This window comes from Erythrolamprus reginae, chromosome 2, assembly GCF_031021105.1.
Source record: "Erythrolamprus reginae isolate rEryReg1 chromosome 2, rEryReg1.hap1, whole genome shotgun sequence".
In the NCBI taxonomy this organism is placed as follows: Eukaryota; Metazoa; Chordata; class Lepidosauria; order Squamata; family Dipsadidae; genus Erythrolamprus; species Erythrolamprus reginae.
In genome coordinates, this window is record NC_091951.1 from 204075324 (window position 1) to 204096562 (window position 21239).

Genomic DNA, 21239 nt, shown 5'->3' on the forward strand with positions numbered 1-21239 from the left:
TACTTCAAGCTGCTTCTGCTGAGGGTAGTTCACCAGTTCAAATCTCACCAGGCTCAAGGTTGACTCAGCCTTCCATCCTTTGGAGGTTGGTACAATGAGGACCAAATTGCTGAGGGCGATATATGCTGACTCTGTAAACCATACAGCCTAAGTGTCTGCCCCCCCCCCCCCGCCATTTTAAAACTACTTTATTTTGCGACATACCAATTATGTATTAAATTTACCTTTCACAAAAAAAATTTAAACCCTGCCACTACAACAAGGTACACTTGTTTGACAGATTAATAATATGAGTCAATTTGTTAAATCTTTTGGTCAAGTATGTTTATTACTATAGTACAAATATGACATCATAAAGGAAAGCACAGTGAACTGTAAACATATACAAATATTTACTAGACAACACAACATATAACAAATGCAAATACACCAAATTAACAAAATATTATTAATTTTGCCATCAACAATATTAAAAGCAGCAATATGGCACAAAGGATAAAGACAAAATACTCCTGCACCACACTAGAAAAATATTTGTTTTCCCAATAATACCAATAAATAACAGGTAACCAGAAGATAAATTAGACGCAATAATATTTAAAACTACAGTGGTACCTCGAGATACGAGTTTAATTCGTTCCGGACCTGGGCTCTTAAGTCGAGCAGCTCTTATCTCGAACGACTTTTCCCCATAGGAATTAATGTAAATAATTTTAATTGGTTCCAGCCCTCAAAAAACTCACAAAGTTAGTCTAAATTATGCAGAAAGACATGTTTTTAATGAAGAAATGTACATGTACATATAAATGAATAATGAAGTTTCTTTCACTTAACTTGTAAACTTTCTTAAACTTTTAAATTTACATATGTTCAACTTCTCTGCCACCCAATCCTGTAGGACAGAGGTCCCCAACCCTTTTTGCACCAGGGACCGGCTTTAAGCGATCAAGAGAGGAATGGGTGAATGAATGGACGGAGGGTGGGAAGGAAGGAAGGAAAGAGGGAAGGGACAGGAACAGAGGAAGGAAGCAAGGAAACTTATGAAAGGGGAGAGTAAGAGAGGAATGAGTGAAGGGAGGGAGGGAGGGAAGAAGGTGGGAAGGAGAAAGAAAAGAAGAAATAGAGGAAGGGAAGGTAAAAGAGAGAAAGAAAAAGAGCAAGAAAGAAAGAAAGAAAGAAAGAAAGGGGGAAGGGACAGGAACAGAGGAAGGAAGCAAGGAAACTTATGAAAGGGGAGAGTAAGAGAGGAATGAGTGAAGGGAGGGAGGGAGGGAGGGAAGAAGGTGGGAAGGAGAAAGAAAAGAAGAAATATAGGAAGGGGAGGTAAAAGAGAGAAAGAAAAAGAGCAAGAAAGAAAGCTGCAAGCACCCCCCGAGCCCCCCAGGCCGGCTGCAACCTTTTAAAACACGCGCGCCGCTTCGCAGCTGTCTCCTGAAGCCGAACGCGGAAGTTAGCGTTTGGCTTCAGGAGACAGCTCCTTGGCGCTTGTATCTCGAATTTGGGCTTGTAAGTAGAACAAAAATATCTCTCCCCTCCCAGCTCTTATCTCGAGTTGCTCTTAAGTAGAGCAGCTCTTATGTCGGGGTTCCACTGTATACGTAAACTCCACCATAGGTGTAAAAAAAAGTCAACCAACTCAAATCACGTAGAACCTCTATTGCAACAAACAGCTGGCTCCAAAACAAAGGTGCAGTTCGTGCAACAGTCTGTGTGCTGACCGCATCACAAGGATTGCACTTGTGCATGTGAATGGGGCTCCCCACTTCATAACTGCACTGCCACTCCAAGCGCTGAGGAGCTCCACGCTTCATAGCCATGCACATTCACACACATAAGTGCAGTCCTTGTGATGAGATGAACACATGGACTGTGTTGCACGAACAGCACTCTGGCTTGAACATCAGCTAGATCAGGGTAACTAGAGTAAACTTGGACCTGTATTTAGCTGTGAAGTCCACAGCTGAATGAAAAACAAAGTCCCATATGATAACATTTTCCTACGTGTCTATGTGGGTAAAGTAAAGCTGTCATTTTCTTCAAGTAAATGTTCATAGTATCTGGAAAAAATAGTGGATAGCAAAAATGAACCTTCTATCCAATGCATTGTGAGCACTGAATTGTGCCCTTCTGGGCTCATAGTTAAAATAAACAACAAATTCAGGTTTACGGAGCAAGTCTTCTGACTTTCTGGTTTGCAAAGTCTTTAATTAAATCTTTGTAACTGAGTTGTCTTGCAAGCTCATGTTCAATGGAAAGTATTGCTAGGCTGTTTAGATGTTGTTCACTCATTGTAGAACGAGGTAGTTCTTGATTAATGAAAGTTTGCTAAATGCCCTCTTCCTTCTGCCACTGAAAGTGGGAGTGTGATAAAAATCCGAAGAGCAATACATATCTGTCCAAATATTCCTTGAAGCTCTAGTTCGTAGATTGCGTTTAGCAAATCTAAGGGACCCAGGTTTTCTGGAAATGTAGCTTTGTACACTTCCCGAAGATGTTGCAGCTCATCGAGTAAATATGATGTGAAATCATCAGGGTATGCTGAGATTAATTCTTCAGTCGATGCCACCAGGTCTTCCTCACTTATTGTTGTCACTTTCAAGATTGGAGAAAATAGCTTGCAGACTTCCTCCATAGACTGGAAGCGCTGATGAAGGTCAGAAATGATTGTGTCCATTGCCACAAGGAAGACATTAGCTTTAAAATGCTCTTCAGGATCTATTGCATCATGATGCTTTGACTTCCTTTGCCACAATTGTCGAGGATTCAGTAGTTCCTTAGGAATCTCCATGCAATCTGCTACTGCTCCAGCTTCAGAAAGTAAAACAGGTCACTTTTCTCGAAGCAGTTGCATTTCTTCAGCGAGAGCTTTAATGTTTGCCACTCCAATTTCCATGGAAATAGATCTTGATTGGAGAATTTTGTTTCTATCCTCAAAGCTGGTAAGCACTTTGAACCAGAATGTGGCTAAAACCACTGCCCGAAAGGATGAGAAGTAGTCATAGAGACCTTGGGCATCTGAGTGTGCATCATCTGTAAGTTTTCTGGAAGCAAGAACTTTTTCCAGAGCCTTTAAAATGCTTGGTAGATTCTGTGCAATTGGACGTACAGCCTCTATTCTTGCACTCCACTGTGTGTCACTCAAACCATGCAAAGACCTTCCCACTTCATCAATCAGTGTGTTCCATCTTGCAGGAATGCTGCTGAACAGAATATATAACCTGTTTACACTACCAAAAAAGGTCTTCATTTCAGGCAGCTTTCAGCTGCATGCATTCCGACAAGGTTTAAGGAATGTGCAGCACAGGGACAAAACATAGCTTTTGGGTATGTGTCCTGGATTTTGGCTCTTACACCTTTAATTCTGCCAGACATGTTGGCTCCATTGTCATATCCCTGACCCCTGCAGTCTTTGAGATCAATGGCATGTTCACTCAATCTTGGACATGATCATGTCAGCAATTTCTTCTCCAGTCTTCTGAAAAAATCAACAAATTCAACAAATCTTTCTTGAATACTCCATTTTCCATTTTGGGGCTCTCTGTTAACGTATCACAAAACAATTACATTTTTTTCAGTGCGTGAAACATCAGGTGTTGCATCACATATTATTGCAAAATAAATTGCTGCTTTCATTTCGGACAATATAGCATCCAGGACATGTTTTCCACAAATATTAATGAATTCGTTTTGTGTGGCCCAAGACAGGTAATGAGCTGGAAGTCTCTTTCCCTTTTCCTGACTAGCCTTGACTTTTTCTAAATGCTCTCTCAGTAGATAATCATATCTTGCCAAGATTTCCAAGGTTCCCAGAAGGTTGCCATTGTGGCTTTCTCCAATTCTTTGGGAACTCCCTTGGAATGCCATATTCCGTGATGCTAGATGCAATATGACATCCAAAAGTCTCTCTAAAAGAGCCGTAAACTTATCAGCTTCCTTAACAAATTTCTTTGAAGCTCATAATCTTCTTCTGCAGTGACAGGTCTTTTTGGGGACGTAGTGCAGGACCGTGTGTCTACATCTTCTTCCGATACTGCACAAGTTGGCATATTACATGTTTCATGCTCTTCTTCCATCATTGAAATGCTTACAGGTGCAGTCTGAGAGGATGAAGCAGTCTGCTCAACAACTTCCTGAGAAGGTTCTGTCTGTACTTCATCTCCCTTTTCACTTTTACGCTTTTCAAAGTACTGCATGATGACTTGTTTCTTCTTCAACTTTTCTTCTTCATCTTTCCCGTCTTTTTTCTCCTTCTGTTTTTGAGAGCCAGATTTGTGATGGTACATTTTTTGGGGTTCTCAGAATTTGCTAGCCAAGAGAAAAATAATGAACTTTTGTTAGGAATCAAGGTCTTCAAAACACTGCTTACTATGCACAAGGGTGTGTTCCAACTCTCACATTTTATTGCGTTTCTTTACATAATTAGAATCAAAATTATCTGCACTGGCTTTGCAATATGATTAGCATTACAAGGCTTAATCAGATTCTATTTAACAAAGAAAGTCTGTTGCAAAGTCATTTTGGTAACTGCTGCTTCAAATAGCTCACTCTAAAAAAAATTAGGAGTGTTTTTTATATTTACAAAAATTATTTATTTTATACTTTGTTTAGGGTGCTTTCACATGTAGCAGATTTTACGTGAGGATTTTCAGCTGGCTAGCCAAAGTCAATCAGAAGCGCCAAATCCACAGCAGGAAATCTGCACGTAAAATCTGCTACATGTGAAAGCACCTATAGAGAGCCAACACCATTTAAAAGAGCCCTCTTAATAAATCCTCAGGGCTTTTTCACCTTGCGTTTTTGGCCTCCCTTGCCGGGATACATTGGTAACCAGTCAGAATCAGCTGTCAACTTATCCCTGCACAAAGAACTGGCCATTAAAAAGGGGGGGGGGGTGCAGTTCTCTGTGCAGGGATAAGTGGGTAGCTGATTGTGGACTGGTTACCAACGTATCCCCGGCAAGGGAGGCCAAAAACGCAATGTGAACACTCCTTTAAAGTGAAAGTCCCACTCCCAAACAGGCTACTATGCTAGTAACATAGCAGCCTACATCATTATTAATACAAAGCACACATACCTTTGGAGGTATTGTGTGCTTTATAGTTCTCCAGCTAAAAACCTATATATTATATATTATTGCCCCAGTTCCCTCTCCGCAGTGCCGCACACCCGATGCCCTAACAATCCCCCCCCCCCGTCCACCTTCTAACATCTTTCCATTGCCCCCTGTGACTATAAATGATGTCCCCTGGTCCCCGCAGCAGTTATTGTACCCAGTGAGCAGCGCCGAGCTCCAGCTCCTCACACAGGTGCAGTACTACCTGCTCACCGGCTTCAATACAGGTAGTACTGCACGTGTGCAAGGAGCTGGACTTTGGCGCTGCTCACTGGGCACAATGACTGCTGCGGGTGCCGGCACATGGTGGCGGGCCAAAACCGCCCCCCTCCCCATTTTTCAATTTGGCCAGGCCCCTGACGTCAATAGCAGTAATACTGGCCTATCGCGGCCATGGATACTGTAAAGCAGTGTGAAGCGGTTTATAAGTGCTATCTCTGTTCCACGGCAATTGCTCTCTCTTGCAATTGCTCCAAATACTGTTTCTCAAAAAAAATATGTTTTCTAATTATATTGTTAAATAACAGCAACCGGGCGATCAGGGCAAATTAATTACCTCAGATAGTGTAGTACCACGTAAAGCAATCACTGTACTCGGCTCCCGCGCAACGAATGCACTCGACAGCGCGTTACTCTTCTCAGAGCAAGTTCTACTGGCGCCTGCGCAGTTGCAATCGCTTTGGGGCTACTTCCGCCCTCTCGCCATTGGCTGGGCAACAAAAGCGCCCGAGCGGCCATTTTAAGAAACCATTCCTTTCATGGAAAGCCACGTTTCTTTCTGCTCGCCCTGCCGCTGGCCACGTGGTCGCAGCAGCGGTTGCTGGAGCGGCTTCGCCCGCGCTGATTGGCTGGCGGCCTTTCCCGCCGTCCCCTCGCGCGGCGGACGGCTTGGCTTTGACGGCGGTAGGTTGGTCGTTGCTCGCTCTTTTCCCTGTTCGGTGATGGCGGGGGACGGGTTGGGGCTGCTGTGGTTGGCGGCCGCCTTGTTGGTGCTGAGTGGGGTGCGAGGTAATGGAGACTTTCCGGGGGGATCTTCTTGTGACCTCTTTTCCTATCTTGCCTTCGTTGAGAATTCCCTCGGCGCCCGGGCTCGATGGAGTTGGTGGGGCCTTCCGAGGACCTTCCTTCGTGTGGCCCGCATTTTTTTCTTCTCTCCCGGAGGTTTTTTCAGCTAGTTTCAGGCAGTTTCCTCAGCCCACTTCCATTTCCTCCCGAGGATATAATTCACAGATAGTCTTAAGGGTCCTAATAATTGAGGATTAGGCAGTTTGTAGTATAGATAGATAGATAGATAGGATATTATTTATTTTAGAAACATAGAAGATTAACGGCAGAAAAAGACCTCATGGTCCATCTAATCTGCCCTTATATTATTTCCTGTACTTTATCTTAGGATGGATATATGTTTATCCCAGGCATGTGGATTTACCAACCACGTGTGCTGGAAGTTTGTTCCAAGCAATTAATTTTATTTATATGCCCAACTCTACAAGGACTCTGGGCAGCTTACAGTAAAAAACAACAATTAAAAAAACGGTTTAAAATACAGTAATAACCCTTAATAAAACCATGCATATCTCTCACTCATGGCAGGATCTAGATAATAACTTCATTTGGTCATGAGATAGATATAATAGATATCGAGGTGGGGAGTTCGTTAAGGTAGAAGACAGCTTACTGAGATTTCTATTGTGCTTTAAAATTATGAGGAAATTTCTGAAGATTATTTTTTTTTACTGTTTCGTGTCTAAGCAGGCAAGATAGGTTAAAATGAAGGCAGGAACTATGGAGAAGACAGAACAACTAGATTTTAAAAGGTTGGTTTTATTAATGCATTGCTCAAAGCATTTTTGATCATTTAAAACTACCTATGAATGCAATATGAGATCATGAAGCTCAGTAAGGGCTTCCATTGCGTAAACATTTCATTGAATGGCCTAGTTTTCCACTCCAAGCTCTGAATATTTTGATAAAATCATGTTTCTTTCCTGACAGGTGAAACATGCACAGAACCGGTTATCTCCCCATCCTATTATACTACCTCAGATGCTGTTATTTCTTCTGAAACAGTCTTTGTTGTTGAGATCTCCCTTACCTGTAAAAATGGAGCACAAGTAAGTGTCTGAATGGTTTTTTTTTTTTTACATTTTAAAGGAAATACAATCTCAAAAACCTGCCACCAATATAGAAAATTGTACTATAAGTGATTATTATAGGATAGGTAATCTGTCCTAATATATGCATGGCTTTGGATTTATGGTATGTCCCTTTCCATGGACTTCCCATAGTGGACTCCATGCCAGAGAAACTTGTCTCCCCGAACCATTGGCTGGTCTGACATACTGTAGTCCTAGCTACTGATGTGGGTGATACATTTAAAAACAACATAAAAGTAGCCATCTGAGTTCTTTTATTGATAGAAAAACTTGAGTGCCTTCTCCACTGGATTTTCTATTAAAGGCAAGCTTGGAGGGCATGCTGGTATTTGACCTGATGGCAAGGAATGAGATATGTCTTTCCTGTTATTTCAGGTTCCTCATGTAGACTATTAAGATTTCAAGATGAGAGATTGTATGGATTTCTGTTATTCTGATACTTATCATATTTTTTTTGTGTAGAATGTGGCCCTCTATGCAGATGTCAATGGCAAGCAATTCCCTGTTACACGGGGTCAGGATGTTGGTCGCTATCAGGTAAGAATAAACATTCCTGCTAGTCAATATCATTTTGCAAAATACTTGAATTCAATTTGGGGGGGGGGATTAGTGAAGTTATTAGAATTTTACCTTGGTTTCATTATTGATTAATTGAGTGATTGATTTTGTCCAATACACAAAGAGGGTTTTAGTGGATATACACATAGTAAAAAACATAATGAAGGTTATAGAGGATATACTCATGGTAAAATATATCTAAGAAAGAATAGAAGATATAGGAATAAAACATATCAATGAAAGAATAGAAGAAGAGATATAGGAATAGAAGAAAGGTATAGGAGAGCAATAGGACAGGGGACAGAAGGCACTGTAGTGCACTTGTACTCGCCCCTTACTGACCTCTTAGGAATCTGGATAGGTCAACCGTAGATAATCTAAGGGTAAAGTGTTGGGGGGTTTGGGGATGACACTATGGAGTCCGGTAATGAGTTCCACGCTTCGACAACTCGTCAAGTTTTATTAAATCTGTTATATGCTCTTGTGTTGTTGTGGTTGAAGCTGAAATAGTCGCCGACAGGCAGGACGTTGCAGCATATGATCTTGTGGGCAATACTTAGATCATGTTTAAGGCGTCTTAGTTCTAAGCTTATTATTAAAAATATAAACAGAAGAAATTGTCATATACAAAATCTGGTTTAGAGTTTGTAAGATATTTCATATTTTAAAACAATCTAAAAACAATTGTGATACAAAAATTGCGCAATATATGTAACTTATAGGCAAAATTGGTTTTTGTCTGTGTTGGAAGCAGCCTGAAATTTTGATTAAATAAGCAAGATAATAATGGTTAGTCTTTAATAGGATTAGTGATATATTAGTGATAAATAATAATTTGCCTGCCTTAAACCATATACCTTTGTATAAGGTAGGCAGTGGTTTTGTGCCATACGTGCATGGCTCTAGTTTTGTGGTGGGTCTGATTCTGTGAGTCCATCCTTCTCCCCATGCTAAAGGAAATTGCCATTCCGAACCATTGGCTAGTTTGGTTTATTATAGCCCTGGCTACTGAAGTGGATGGTACATCTCTGTTAATCACTTGGGTGTGTTTATTTATATACCTGTACAGTTAAAAGAAGAAAGTTTTTCTCGTGGCTAATTATGTGTCTTTTTTGGTGGGAGGACAGGTTTCTTGGAGCATGGAACATAAGCTGGCTCGCTCGGGCACCTATCAGGTGAAGTTTTTTGATGAGGAGTCCTACAGTATCTTGCGCAAGGTGAGATTGCACTGATGGATGGAAGGAAAAGATACAAGTAAATTTTGTAGACTAGATTTGTGATCAGTATAGGAATAGGGGAAGCAAATGTTTACATTTTACCACTAAAGTTGGTAGCGTGATTTTTTTTAGTAGCTGGAAGCCCCATGAATTACCAGTAGTCTTTGATTTACGACCACAACATGATGTTATTAAGAAAGACATTTAAGTAAAGTTTGGCCATTTTACAACTTTTCTTGCCATAGTTTTTAAGTGAATCATTGCAACTGTTGACTTAGTAATTCAGTTATTAAGTGATTCTGGCTTCCCCATTTGATTCTGCTTGTTCAAAAGTAGCAAAAGGTGATCACGACACCAGGACAGTGCATCTTTCCTAAATATGAATCAGTTGCCATGTGTCTGAAATTTGATCATGTGATCACAAGGGTGCTGCCATGGTTGCAAGTGTGAAAAATGGTCGTGTCACCTTTTTCAATGCTATTGTAACTTTGAACGATCACTAAATGAACTGTTGTAAGTTGATTACCTATAATGTCATACTGCCTGTGAAAAAATGACATGGTTCTAAGCAAAAATACAATATTTCCTTTATTAATAATATACTGTGGCATGTCTTTGCACACTTGGAACTGAGACTGAGGCATCTTTTTTTATCAGATGGCCCATGGAAATTGCAATTTAAGAACTAACTCACGTACTTTGATGTTGAACTGAAAACACAGTCCTTGTATTCTGTTTCACTGCTAGATATATTGTCTACCATGCTTTCCTCTGCTAATTGTATTCATGTAGTGTCTCCAGTGTAAGTAGTTGATGATGATGCTATCAGGAAATTACATCATGGGTTTTTGGTTAATTAAAGCCTTAATTCCACTCTTAATTCTCTCCTCCATCTTAGGCTCAGCGCAACAATGAGGATGTCTCAGAGATCAAACCTCTTTTTACAGTCAGTGTGGATCATCGGGTGAGTGCAGCTTCTGTGGGAATGGAGCTGCTATAATAGGTGGCCAGTGTAACCAAGTCAGACGTTCAATACTAGCACATTTGGATAAATCAGGCCATTTATAGCATATGCTACTTTCTGATTGCAGTTTGTGTATTCTATGATAGTTTCTTTAGTTGAACAAGTGTCTCTAATTACAACCAATCGCTTTGCTTATTTATGATCCGTTACAAAGTTCCAGCAGCTGCCCATCCCATGATCACATAATTACTTTTTGGGAGCTCAGCAGTAAGCCTGCGTTTACAGTCATATGATCATGATTGACCATATTTTTGCCAAAAGCTGGTATTTACTTCTGGTTTGGGGCAAAAATGCCACATTGAGATGTATGGGTTGGCTTAATGACTGCTGCAGAAAAGGTCATAAGATAGTCAACAGATGACCTGCTTTATGACTGCTACAGCTTATGATTGTAATGGACTACCTGTGTACTTGAAAATGTGTTGCAAAGAGTTATAGTGCTCCCAGTTCCCAACGAGATATTAAAGTGGAGAGAATGTGATGTAACCGATATAAAAGGCCAGTCCATAATGAAAGCTTAATATATTATTTTTAGTTTAGCAGGGATTGTAGGGATAGCTATAGTTAATAGAATAGGGAAAGGGTGTGTGTATCACTTGGTGCATGTTCCCAGAAGTCCAGCCTCTTAATATGTCTAAATATTCGGAATTGAGATTTTGCTGTGTCAGAAAAGTCACAGAAACTATAAAAATATTAGCAAGCACAAAATGGCTGTGAGATTATTGTAGCTGTGTATAAAATGGCTGCTATAATGGGCCATTCATGCATCAAACATTTCATAGTAAACTAGTGAAGTTAAAAGTTTTTTCTAGATGTGTATACTGCAAGCATGTATGCCAGACCTGCCCAGAAAGTTCAGTAGTTTTCCCTAGTAGGCTACATTTGGGGCTTTATCTTTAATACTATTTTAAACATATTTATTATTTCAAAGGTTAGCCCTGCTCAGTATTGGTAGGTTCCTTTGTGGTCCTTTGTTTTGCTAAGTAGTGGAGAAAATGAACAAAATAGAAAAATGGTACAATTGCAGAGTTGATCTACTTAATTATTCCCCAGAGCTAAGCTAATTTTAGTACTTGATTGGTTTTTCTCACATTTCAGATAGGCCATATCTATGCACAGTTCCTTATGGTTTGGGTGATATGTCCTGATACAACTCACCCCTCTGATGCTACATTTTAGTAGTCTCTTGTAGCCCAGACAAGTTTAAAATCATGGTACAGTACCCAGAAAATTCAGTTCCACCATTTCTTATTCTTTCCTTTTAATTTATTCAATATGTTTTTATTCTTTCCACCTTCCATTTGCAGGGTGCCTGGAGCGGACCATGGGTCTCCACTGAGGTATTGGCAGCATTAATTGGTATTCTGGTATATTATATGGCATTCACTGCTAAGAGCAACATCCAAGCATAAACCACTACAATAAACTCTCTATACCAACTTCACTGCTTTCTGCCTTTTCTTTAGAAAGTAAAGATTTTCCCCACTATGTCTTCAAAAATATCCCTGTGTGGCTTGTCGGTATCATTAATTTCCATCTCATGTTTTGGTTTGAAGTAGGTCAGTGTTAGAGCTCCTTGTGGTCTGTGCATTTGGTGATAATCTTGCCATCTTTCAAAGTAGGTTTTCCGAAACTCAAACTCTGCCCCAACAAAGCTGAAAAGACCCAATAAAACAAATGCTTTCCATGGAACTGAAGTCCTAGAAAGAAGCAGAAGGCACACACATACTCTAAATGTGCATATTTTGCCAAGCTAACATTCTGAATTGTGGCTGGCTTAATATTAAGGATTGGCTGATTAGCTGAATTGATCCTGAGTTAAGGCCCATTTTACTTTCCTTAATCCCATTAAGCAGTGTATCTCTGGGTGCAGTCATATTTATGCTACAGCTCATTACCTAATGACTACAGTTCCTGGCGTGAGCCACTGCAGCCAGTGTGGGATTACCTCATTGCTCTAAAGTTGTATTCATGTCAGATTATAAAGGAGAAAGCAGCTACATAGAATGCGTGGCTAATCTTATATTTGTAACATTTGCTACTTCTGCAATCCAGTCAGATTTTTAGCTGCTGCAATCTTCATCTGAACCAGTGTAGAAGTCAAATTCAGTTAATTCAGTTTTACAGACCATTGAGTAAGCAAAAGGAATATTAAATATATATATTATCAATAACTAGCTTAAGTAGTCACTAAGTGAATAGCCATGCAGAACTTCAAAGATTGTAAATGTGGTCATTGGTCACAAAGTTACTTTTCTGCCACAATTGTAACTGGGCAGTTGCTGCTGGGGCAGTCATTAAGCAAGGACTTCCTGTAAATGGAACAGGCAATGGGTTCTGTTTTAACCTAAAAATACTGGTAAATTAAAAAAATGGTGATAGTGCTATGTTCGTAAGAGAATATGATTGATGCTTCCTGTAAGGTAGGAGTATATTTGCATCCTAACCAGTTTCCTAAATACGGGACGGTTTCTATTCCTTCTATTGGGGTGTCACCAGCCCTGAAACGTGTAACTGATTATTTAAATTGTAGCTCATATGAAGGCTTCCGTGTTTATTCTACACTGCCACTGAATGTAATGCATTCTCTGGTATTACAAGGCAACTTTTTATCTTGGGTGTAATTTTTATAAAGTATCTATTAAATGGTAAGGGGTTTTTCTTTCACAAAAAACTTAGAATTGTGTTTTGAATGCGCAATACATTTTCCTTAATGCAAAATGATTCCAGAGTTTATAGAACAAGATACAGATCTGTGTGATGCAATATAAAAGATAATACTAATATAGATAAAGATGCTAATGTGGAGATACTAACTAGAGTAACTTCACTGCTCTCTTAGTCACTGTCCTGTATTTTAAATTGTAAATTTTCCCATTATCTTAAATTACGTTCAAGAGTCAAGCAAGGCCTTTGGCTCATCTAGCCTAAAGCTGGGTAGTACTCTGCCGAGGACATAACTCAACAAGTTTCAGGGATATATTGCAATCCATTACCTGAGTCCTTTTTAAGTGAATTTGAGCCAGACTAAAACCGTGCACGTTTTTTATGATATTGGAGGATATTCAGAAAATACGAACGTTTCATGACTAGGGTTTCAGAAATTATTCCACTGCTAGCATGTTTCAGAAGTGATCCAATCCACACAGTACATACCCTAAGTTATTATTTGGTTTATTTGATTTTGACAATGTGAACTCTGTGAACTTAACCTCTAGTTCATGAACTCAATCACAGCTTAGTATAATTTAAAAAAATGTTTTTTGTAATTTAAAAGGGTTGCTTGCCTCACATTAATTGCTCAACCCATGTTTATTTAATAAAGCATAATTATCTCATAAAGCTTTATCAAATAAAATTGGTTGAGCAATTGTGAGGCAAGCCTTTGCTGGTTTGCAAATCAATGCATTTTGGGTACATATTTTTGGTAATTATATTAAGTAGGTAAGATTTAAGATTTTCCATATTTTTTCTGTTTTGATGGGGAAGAGAGCTTGTAACAGGGAAATCTCAGGCTGCTCAACTTGACAGAATGCAAACTGTAAATCTAGTCTTTGGATGGAGACACATTGTACCCTAATAATGTTGGGGTTACTTTATGAGTCATTGTGTCATCTAAACTTCCATAAATGGTGCTTCAGTTCACTAAGCTTGCCATACAAGTTAGCTGCTATGTACTGTGAACTAACATTTTTAGCCCTTTCCACTCCTGTTGCTTTTATCTGCATTCCCACAAACACCCATTGGCAATGCTAGCTTTCTAAATACAGTGGTACCTCTAATTACAAACTTAATTCGTTCCATAACCAGGTTCTTAAATAGAAAAGTTTGTAAGAAGCAATTTTCCCCATAGGAATCAATGTAAAAGCAAATAATACGTGCAATTTGGGAGACCATGGGGAGGGTGGAAGCCGTTTCCTCCCAGGAGATTCCTAGAGGCCTCACAGAGGCCTCTCCCCACCTCTTCCAGCACTGTATCCTCCGAGGAGATTCCTAGAGAGGCCCCACGGAGGCTTCTCCCTGCCTTTTTCGGTTACAGTTTCGGAGGCTCGGGTTTGTAAGTGGGAAATTGTTCTTGAGAAGAGGCAAAAAAATCTTGAACACCCGGTTCTTATCTAGAAAAGTTCATAAGTAGAGGCATTCTTAGGTAGAGGTACCACTGTATGTGCTTACTGTAGAGATGTTCCAGAGCGTGAACAGCTTCACTACCATATTTTTCAAAGTATATGGTGCACTTGCTCCCTCCCCCCCAGAGGGTGAAAATTTGGTTGCACTTTATTTACTGAATGTAGCCCCGCCCACCTGCCAGCCTCCACCCTTGGCCTCTGCCTCCCAGCAATTTGCCTCCGTGCAGCAAACAACCTGTTTCAGCTTTGGCATAGCCTGATTAGCACAAACAGCTGATTGTCAATTGGATTGGCTTCCTGACAGTCAGCTGTTTCAGGCTGCAGGGATTGCCATTGCCTATTGCTGGCATTTTACCCCATTTTGGCTTCCGTGCCCCATGTTTGCCCTCTGCGTACCTCATTTTCCGCCCATTCTGATCCCTACCACCTGGAACAGGCAGAAAACGGGGCACGCAGAGGCAGCAAAAGGCAATGGCAATCCCTGCAGTCTGAAACAGCTGATCATTGGGAGGATGATCCAACCAACAATCAGCTACTTGTACTAATCAGGCTGTGCTGAAACTGAAACAGGCTGCTTCAAGGAGGCAAATTGCTGAAAAGCACAGGTAGATTTTCCCCCCCTTGTTTTCTTCACCAAAAGCTAGATGCATCTTATACTTCGGAGTATCTTATACTCTGAAAAATATGGTAATTGTACGCAGCCAGCACCAGTTTCAAAAATATGCTGCTAATATGTGTAACTTGGTTTCAATGAATAAAAACATTTTTATTTTTATTTTTTATTGTAACAATGCAATTTCAGCCTCAGGTACAAGGTTTGCTACAAGCTTTCCATTGCAAAACCTCCCTATGCTAAGCTACTGCCTCTTCCTGAGCTGGGAGGGAAGGGCAATGACATGGTAGAAAATGCAGGAAGGGAGCGCTTGGTCACTTGTGGATTGAGCCTCCAGGGCTCGGACCTCCATCCTGGGAGAAATTTAAAAAATGTAAAATCACAATCACAAAAGAGGAAAGAGAGAAAGAAGAAAGATGTCACAACATCCCAATTTGGGAAGACCTGAAGGGTTCATTGGTCCTGTTGATGGGGACGAGCCTCCTTTTCTTGTGCTCTGCACAGTGTCTACAGATGAGACTTGGTTCTTTGTGCTTCAGGATGGGATTGGCATGGACTAAGCTTGGCAAAAGCTTTCCCGTAAACTGAAAGGGGACAACAGACTTGCACAATTGCCTTCAATATCGATGGTGCACATATCAGGAAAACAGACTTTGCTCCCTAGCAGGCTCCCGATGGCAGGCTTGGTGGCCTGTTTTCCCCCTGTGGTCCTTAAGGCAGGGAGGGATGCTGGGCTTGTCACACTCTAAATTTGGTTTAGAGAGGAGGGCTCTTTGAACCCACGGAGTACAAATAGTAAAAAGTCCCAAGTATGTTCAAAGAGCAATTGTCTTATTAATCAAGGAGGAAACAGCTGTGTTTATTCTACTTTCTCCCGTCTGGCCAGGAGACAACGGTAGGGCAGCTTCCCTCCAGTGTTCTTTCTTACACACTCAAACAGTAGTCACTGAAAGCAGCGGGTTGTAAACTCGGCGGCCATCTGCTGAGCGAGTGCCGTGAGCCAGCATTTCTTGGATGGTAATCCAGTTGTCCAAGATACGTCGGCTCCGTTTCTTCATGGTTTTACGATGGCTCAGGGCCAAGATGTTGACTTCGCCAGAAACCCCTCGAGCTTCACTTCCTTCCCTTTCTCTCAAGCACTCCAGCCGACTCTGCATCATAAACTCGCGGCGTTTCCGTTGTTCGCGAGCTCGGATCAAGTGCTGCTTCCGTTCCTCCTTGCTCCAGTAACGCCCCATCTTCATCTCGCTGACCGCATCGTCATCTGTGGTCATGCCGCTGCGTTCCTCGCGGATCTTCATGGCCCTGGCTTTGAGCAGCCGGTCCCTCACCGGTCTCTTGGCCACGTAGCGAGTGCCATCGCTACGGACCTTCACTTTCCACTCCATGCGGGGTTCTGATTTGCTCCCGAGCGAGTCCTTGCAAATGCTGGCTAAGCTCATGGGGCTGATGGGAGCGGGTACCTCTTCCCGCTGACGTCGGCTCAAATAAGGGCTGCTTTCCGCAGTTGCCTTGGGGCTGCTGCGCCGCACCCGCTCTTCCCGACGGAACTTAGGGTGTGGGGGGGAAGGAGGAGCTGCGCGGTTGAGATTGGGGGTCTCAGCCAAGCGACGCAAGGGGCTTTCCAATAAGGGGGTGCTTCGGCAACTTTCTCCAGTGTTGTAGGCACTCGTGCTGTCCTTATCTGAGCGTTCGGGCAGTTCAGTGATGTCTGACAGTTCGTGCTTCTTGGGTTCCCCTTCCAAGGTATACAGCCCTTCCTCCTCAAGCAGCCAGGCCTTCATGCAGCGTTCGCGCAGCTGTTGCATCTTCTGTGCCCGCAAGATGTTGCGGCACTTAAACTCCAGGTGGCGAAGCTCCTCCTCTAGCAGAGCCACCTCATTGCGGTTGACATCCAGGGCAGCGCTCACCAGTCCTGGATCGTTGCCATTCTCTAGGTGACACTTGAGCTCCAGCAGCTCGCGGTAACGTTCGTACTCTTCATCGGTAAGTCCTGGCATCAGGTCTGTGCCCACGGCACTAGGAAGCTCCCCTGCCAGGAGGGAGTCCATGCTATAATGGAAGTCTCGAGGCTGGAGGCTAGGTCCAAATTTGCGCAGGCTGCCTGGTGTGTTGGCGGCACTGGGTGCTTCGTCTCCTAGCAGGTCATGTTCAGAGCTCTCCTCGTTGCGGGTACTTTCGTCTGTCCGGCCAACTCCACTGTCCAATTCCTGGCTGTTAGTCAGAGGTGTGGCTGAATCCCCAGAAGGCTTTTCTTGCAGTGGTTCCTCCTAAGGAAAACAGGGAGAGGGCACCAATTCAGGGAAATCTATTCTACATTTTGGCTCAGAATTTCCTATCTTGACACTTTTATGCCAGCCTTAGACCCCTGCAGCTAAACTCTTGAATTTGGCAAAGATTGGGGGAATCAGTTGTACATTCCCAATTATGACCTTTAAAGCCCTACATGGCATTGGACCAAAATACCTCCGGAACCGCCTGCTACCGCACGAATCCCAGCGACCAAGAAAGTCCCACAGAATTGGCCTTCTCCCGTCGACTAAACAATGTCGTTTGGCAGGCCCCAGGGGAAGAGCCTTCTCTGTGGCGGCCCTGGCCCTCTGGAATCAACTCCCCCCTGGAGATTAGAACTGCCCCCACCCTCCTTGTCTTTCGTAAACTACTCAAGACCCACCTATACCGCCAGGCATGGGGGAGTTGAGGCACCTTTCCCCCAGGCTCTTTATATTTTATGTTCGGTATGTATGTGTTGTTTGGTTTTTAAATATGATAGGGTTTTATATGCTTCTTTTTTAATATTAGATTTGTTTCGCTATAATATTGTTTTTTTTATTATTGTTGTGAGCCGCCCCAAGTCTTTGGAGAGGGGCAGCATACAAATCTAATAAATTATTATTATTAACTCGAAAATGGGATGAAAGGTTTAACTCCCTTTACCAAGATATGGACAACCACAAAAGCATCGCCCTGGCTTTCTTCGTATTCATCTCATCTCTTTTGACTACAAAGGCTTCTCTGCCCCTTTCATCTCACAGCAGAAAAGAGATGAATGACAAAACAAGTCCATTAGGCAAGTCCTTGGCTGAAATTAATGCAGCTCTGGGCCCATTTGAAGCTTCCACGATCTATTTTGCATTTAGTTAAGTCAGATGGAAAATTGTGCTTTGGGAGATAATCAATTCTCCACTGTATCCTATGATCTATACACCGAGGTGACCTTACATACACACAAAATTCCATATACATCTGACTTGCTTTCCTTCACATATCCTAACCATGTAAGTATTACTGCATACAAGTGGGTGTACAGGTGGCAGTTGCGGTTGTCATGGCAACTCTACCTATTCTCAAACAATCCGGAGTCAGGTTTGCTTGTTGGCCTACTGCAAATCATCCAACGGTCTGCCAGATCTCGACCTCCTTTTTGTGTACCAATCAAAATAGCAAACAAGTGGAAGTGAAGTGGAATTGACAATGCTGCTGGGCCCTTTTCATAAATTGAAAAAAAGGGGGATGGATCAAATTCAATTAAATCAAATCTATGCAGCTAGCTTTGCCCTGTGGAGGCAAGGGAGCAGAGCCTGACTGTGAACTAGTTAACTTCCACTTCTAAATCACGTACCTGCTGGTCTGGGGGAGAAAGCAGCCGTTGCGGTTTTATTCCAGCTTCAGGGTCAGAACCAAAGTCATCTAAGAAATCCTCGCGGTCACTGTCCTTCCAACGTTTGGACAGCTGGAATGGTGAACACAGTCAGAATGAACAAGGCCAGGAATTCCAGTTCCTATTTTCCATCCCAGGTTCTTTCAAGGTGCCCAATCTTCATCAGCTTGGTTATTTGCTACTAGCCTGTACTCTAGTAGCTACTAAGAACAACCAATACAGAAACATATTTTACCCAAGTTGTATGATGCATTTAATTCCTAAGCCCATTTCAGTTTAAGTATTTGTGAAATTCGCTTATTAAAGGTCCCCCCCCCCTTCAAATCAGGCAAGTACTACAATCCACACCAAGAATAAAGCCAGAGGTTTCCTTGTCAAATGCATTTTCCAAAAATCAGGACAATTGACAATTGAAATCTAAATTCAAATCCTTTTATTATTTGCACTTGGGCTTCACAATTCATTAGTTATGAAACTAATAAGAAAAAAATAGTAAAAACTGGTTATGAGTAAGGCTAAAATAGTTCCCATCTCTGGTGATGCTTACTGGTTATCTTGACTGGACTGGGGTTTTGGGGGGAGGGGGATGCTTACCTGAGTGTAACGGATTAGTTTGCAATATCTACATTATTATTTTTGATATGTAAATAAGGGGTTACAACTTCTGGTAATGTTAAATAATGTTTATTTTTTTGCAATTTTTTATTAGAGGTTAGATTTTGATTACTAAAGAGAAGAATGAGGGGAATTAAATGGAAAGGGGGAATATATAATGCTTGTAGGTATTTCTGTTAATTTTTATTGGACCATTTCTGCTAGGGGGGCTTTTGCACAAGTCCATCTTGTCTACCAGTTGCGGCCCTACCTTGACCAGGAGCTGCTCTGCAGTCACTCGCACCCTCATCACCTCTTGTCTTGACTATTGCAATGCGCTCTACATGGGGCTACCCTTGATGAGCGTTCAGAGACTTCAGCTGGTGCAGAATACAGCAACACATGCAATAACAGGTTTACCAAGACACGCCCATAATACTCCAACTTTACAGGTGCTGCATTGGTTGCCAGCCAGTCTCTGAACGCAATTCAAGGTGTTGGTTATCACCTTTAAAGCCCTAAATGGCTCAGGGCCAGACTATTTACGGGACCGCCTCCTCCCTCATACCTCGCTGCAGCCAGTAAGGGCCCACAGAGTCGGCCTTCTCCAGGTCCCGTCCGTCAAACAATGTCGGTTGGTGGGACCTCGGGGAAGAGCCTTCTTTGTGGCGGCTCTGAGCCTTTGGAACCAACTGCCTCCAGAGATCCGCATTATCTCCACCTGACCAGTCTTCTGAAAAGCTCTTAAGATCTGGCTTTCCCGGCAGGCCTGGAATTAGGCTGATTTTAAGTATGTATGTTTTTTATATTATTGTTATTATTGATTTTTATTATTAGATTTTAACTGTTTTATTGTTGTACTTATTCCGATTGTTAACCACTCAGTGTTCGTTTGGAGTGAGTGACATATAAATGCCACTCCAAGTCACTCGGAGAGGGCGGCATACAAATCTAATAAATAATAATATAAATACAATAAATAAATAAAATAAATAAATAAGCACTTCCCACCTCAGTCTCAGGCCTAGCCAGCAGCAGAGAAATGTTTGTTCGCTCCTCCTGGGTAAGAATTGCTACAGCTTCCTCTCGGTTTTGTACCTCCATGCCATTAATCTAAAAGTGAAGAAAAGGAATAAATAAAACAAGTTGATGGTTGATGACATACCAAATTAAATGAATATATCAATTAAAAGAATTCAGCCAGCTTTCCCAAACAGAATCTTCTCCTTTTATCTTGGATTAAGATATGCAACATTTCAAGCCAATGAGCCAATGTTTTTGCTGACTGGGTATGATGGGAGTTATAGTCTATTATGAGTTGCAGAGGGCTATTATATTATTAAGCTGTCCTTTTAAAAATCCACAGCGCCCTCCCTCCAAATTATTTCCCTTCATGTTCACCTGGACAATGCGATCACCTTCTCGAATCCGTCCATCCTTGGCTGCAATGCTATTAGGACTGACCTAGTAGAAGAGAAATCACATTAGGAGAACTGTTAGGGCTTTTTTTGCTTCTGGTGGGTTGGCAATTGTGAGAACTGACTAACCTTGAATCCGGGCTAAGAAGCCAGTAGCTGTTCATGTCTTATTGAAATGTAATGTAAATGTAATTTTTCACCATGGACCTTGTCTAGCAACACCTAGATACTCATCTAGAGGCCCACTTTTAATATTGAGCAGAGAACCCCCAGCATCCTAACACGGTCAAATGCCCCGTTTTACAAAAGATAATGTCCCTTGAAGTACATCTGTCTTCTGTCTGTAAGTTTTCCTTTCCAGAACAGGTCAAAAGATAAGAAACCATAAATACAGAAAATGGGCATATGCATTCTCCCAAGTATATTGGCGTCCTCCATTAGGCAATGTTTCTTTCTCTCTTTTTAACCTGTAACTAACCTTCCCAATTCTAACAAATGCCAAATATCCTTTTTTCTATCTTGACTCAAAGCTTAGCTCTTATTACCTTTTAGTTCTTTATACCTCTATTTTTATTTTGTAGAACTGAGAACCCTGACAACCAGATTAACAGAGTTGGAAGGGAACTTGTAGGTCATCTAGTCCAACCCACCGCCCAAGCAGGAGACCCTACATCATTTCTGACCAATGGCAGTCCAATTTCTTCGTGAAAGTTTCCAGTGATGAAGCTTCCACAACTTCTGAAGGCAAGCTGTTCCAT

The 21239-nt window shown here is 41.7% G+C and overlaps 2 protein-coding genes, 1 long non-coding RNA gene and 1 other non-coding gene across 5 annotated transcripts in view; 2 read left to right on the forward strand and 2 right to left on the reverse strand.

Annotated features, from left to right (window-relative positions):
• Positions 1-298: 298 nt before the first annotated feature.
• On the reverse strand, positions 299-5768 carry LOC139161781 (uncharacterized). Its single transcript, XR_011558157.1, has 2 exons — positions 5670-5768; positions 299-4305 (listed from the first exon to the last, which is right to left on the reverse strand). It is a non-coding gene; the product is annotated as an uncharacterized lncRNA (long non-coding RNA).
• Positions 5769-5836: 68 nt separating this feature from the next.
• SSR4 (signal sequence receptor subunit 4) lies at positions 5837-11508 on the forward strand. 2 transcript variants are annotated; one of them, XM_070741366.1, is made up of 6 exons: positions 5837-6016; positions 7109-7227; positions 7732-7806; positions 8955-9044; positions 9943-10008; positions 11376-11508. In XM_070741366.1, the coding sequence occupies exons 1-6, from the start codon at positions 5872-5874 to the stop codon at positions 11478-11480; spliced, it is 600 nt and encodes a 199-aa protein (XP_070597467.1). In that variant the 5' UTR covers positions 5837-5871; the 3' UTR covers positions 11481-11508. The 2 variants fall into 2 exon arrangements, with proteins under 2 accessions (XP_070597467.1, XP_070597466.1); XM_070741365.1 differs by having other exon boundaries at positions 6009-6121.
• Positions 7354-7490, forward strand: LOC139163343 (small nucleolar RNA SNORA42/SNORA80 family). Its single transcript, XR_011558493.1, has one exon. It is a non-coding gene; the product is annotated as a small nucleolar RNA SNORA42/SNORA80 family (small nucleolar RNA).
• Positions 11509-15005: 3497 nt separating the features above from the next.
• Positions 15006-21239, reverse strand: part of PDZD4 (PDZ domain containing 4) — a 32066-nt gene continuing 25832 nt past the window's right edge. Inside the window, exons 5-8 of the mRNA XM_070736122.1 lie at positions 20465-20527; positions 20075-20176; positions 18431-18541; positions 15006-17078 (exon numbers count right to left, since the gene is read on the reverse strand). Of these exons, the coding sequence (XP_070592223.1) occupies positions 15741-17078; positions 18431-18541; positions 20075-20176; positions 20465-20527 (1614 nt within the window). The 3' untranslated portion in view covers positions 15006-15740. The remainder of the gene's footprint in view (positions 17079-18430; positions 18542-20074; positions 20177-20464; positions 20528-21239) is intronic.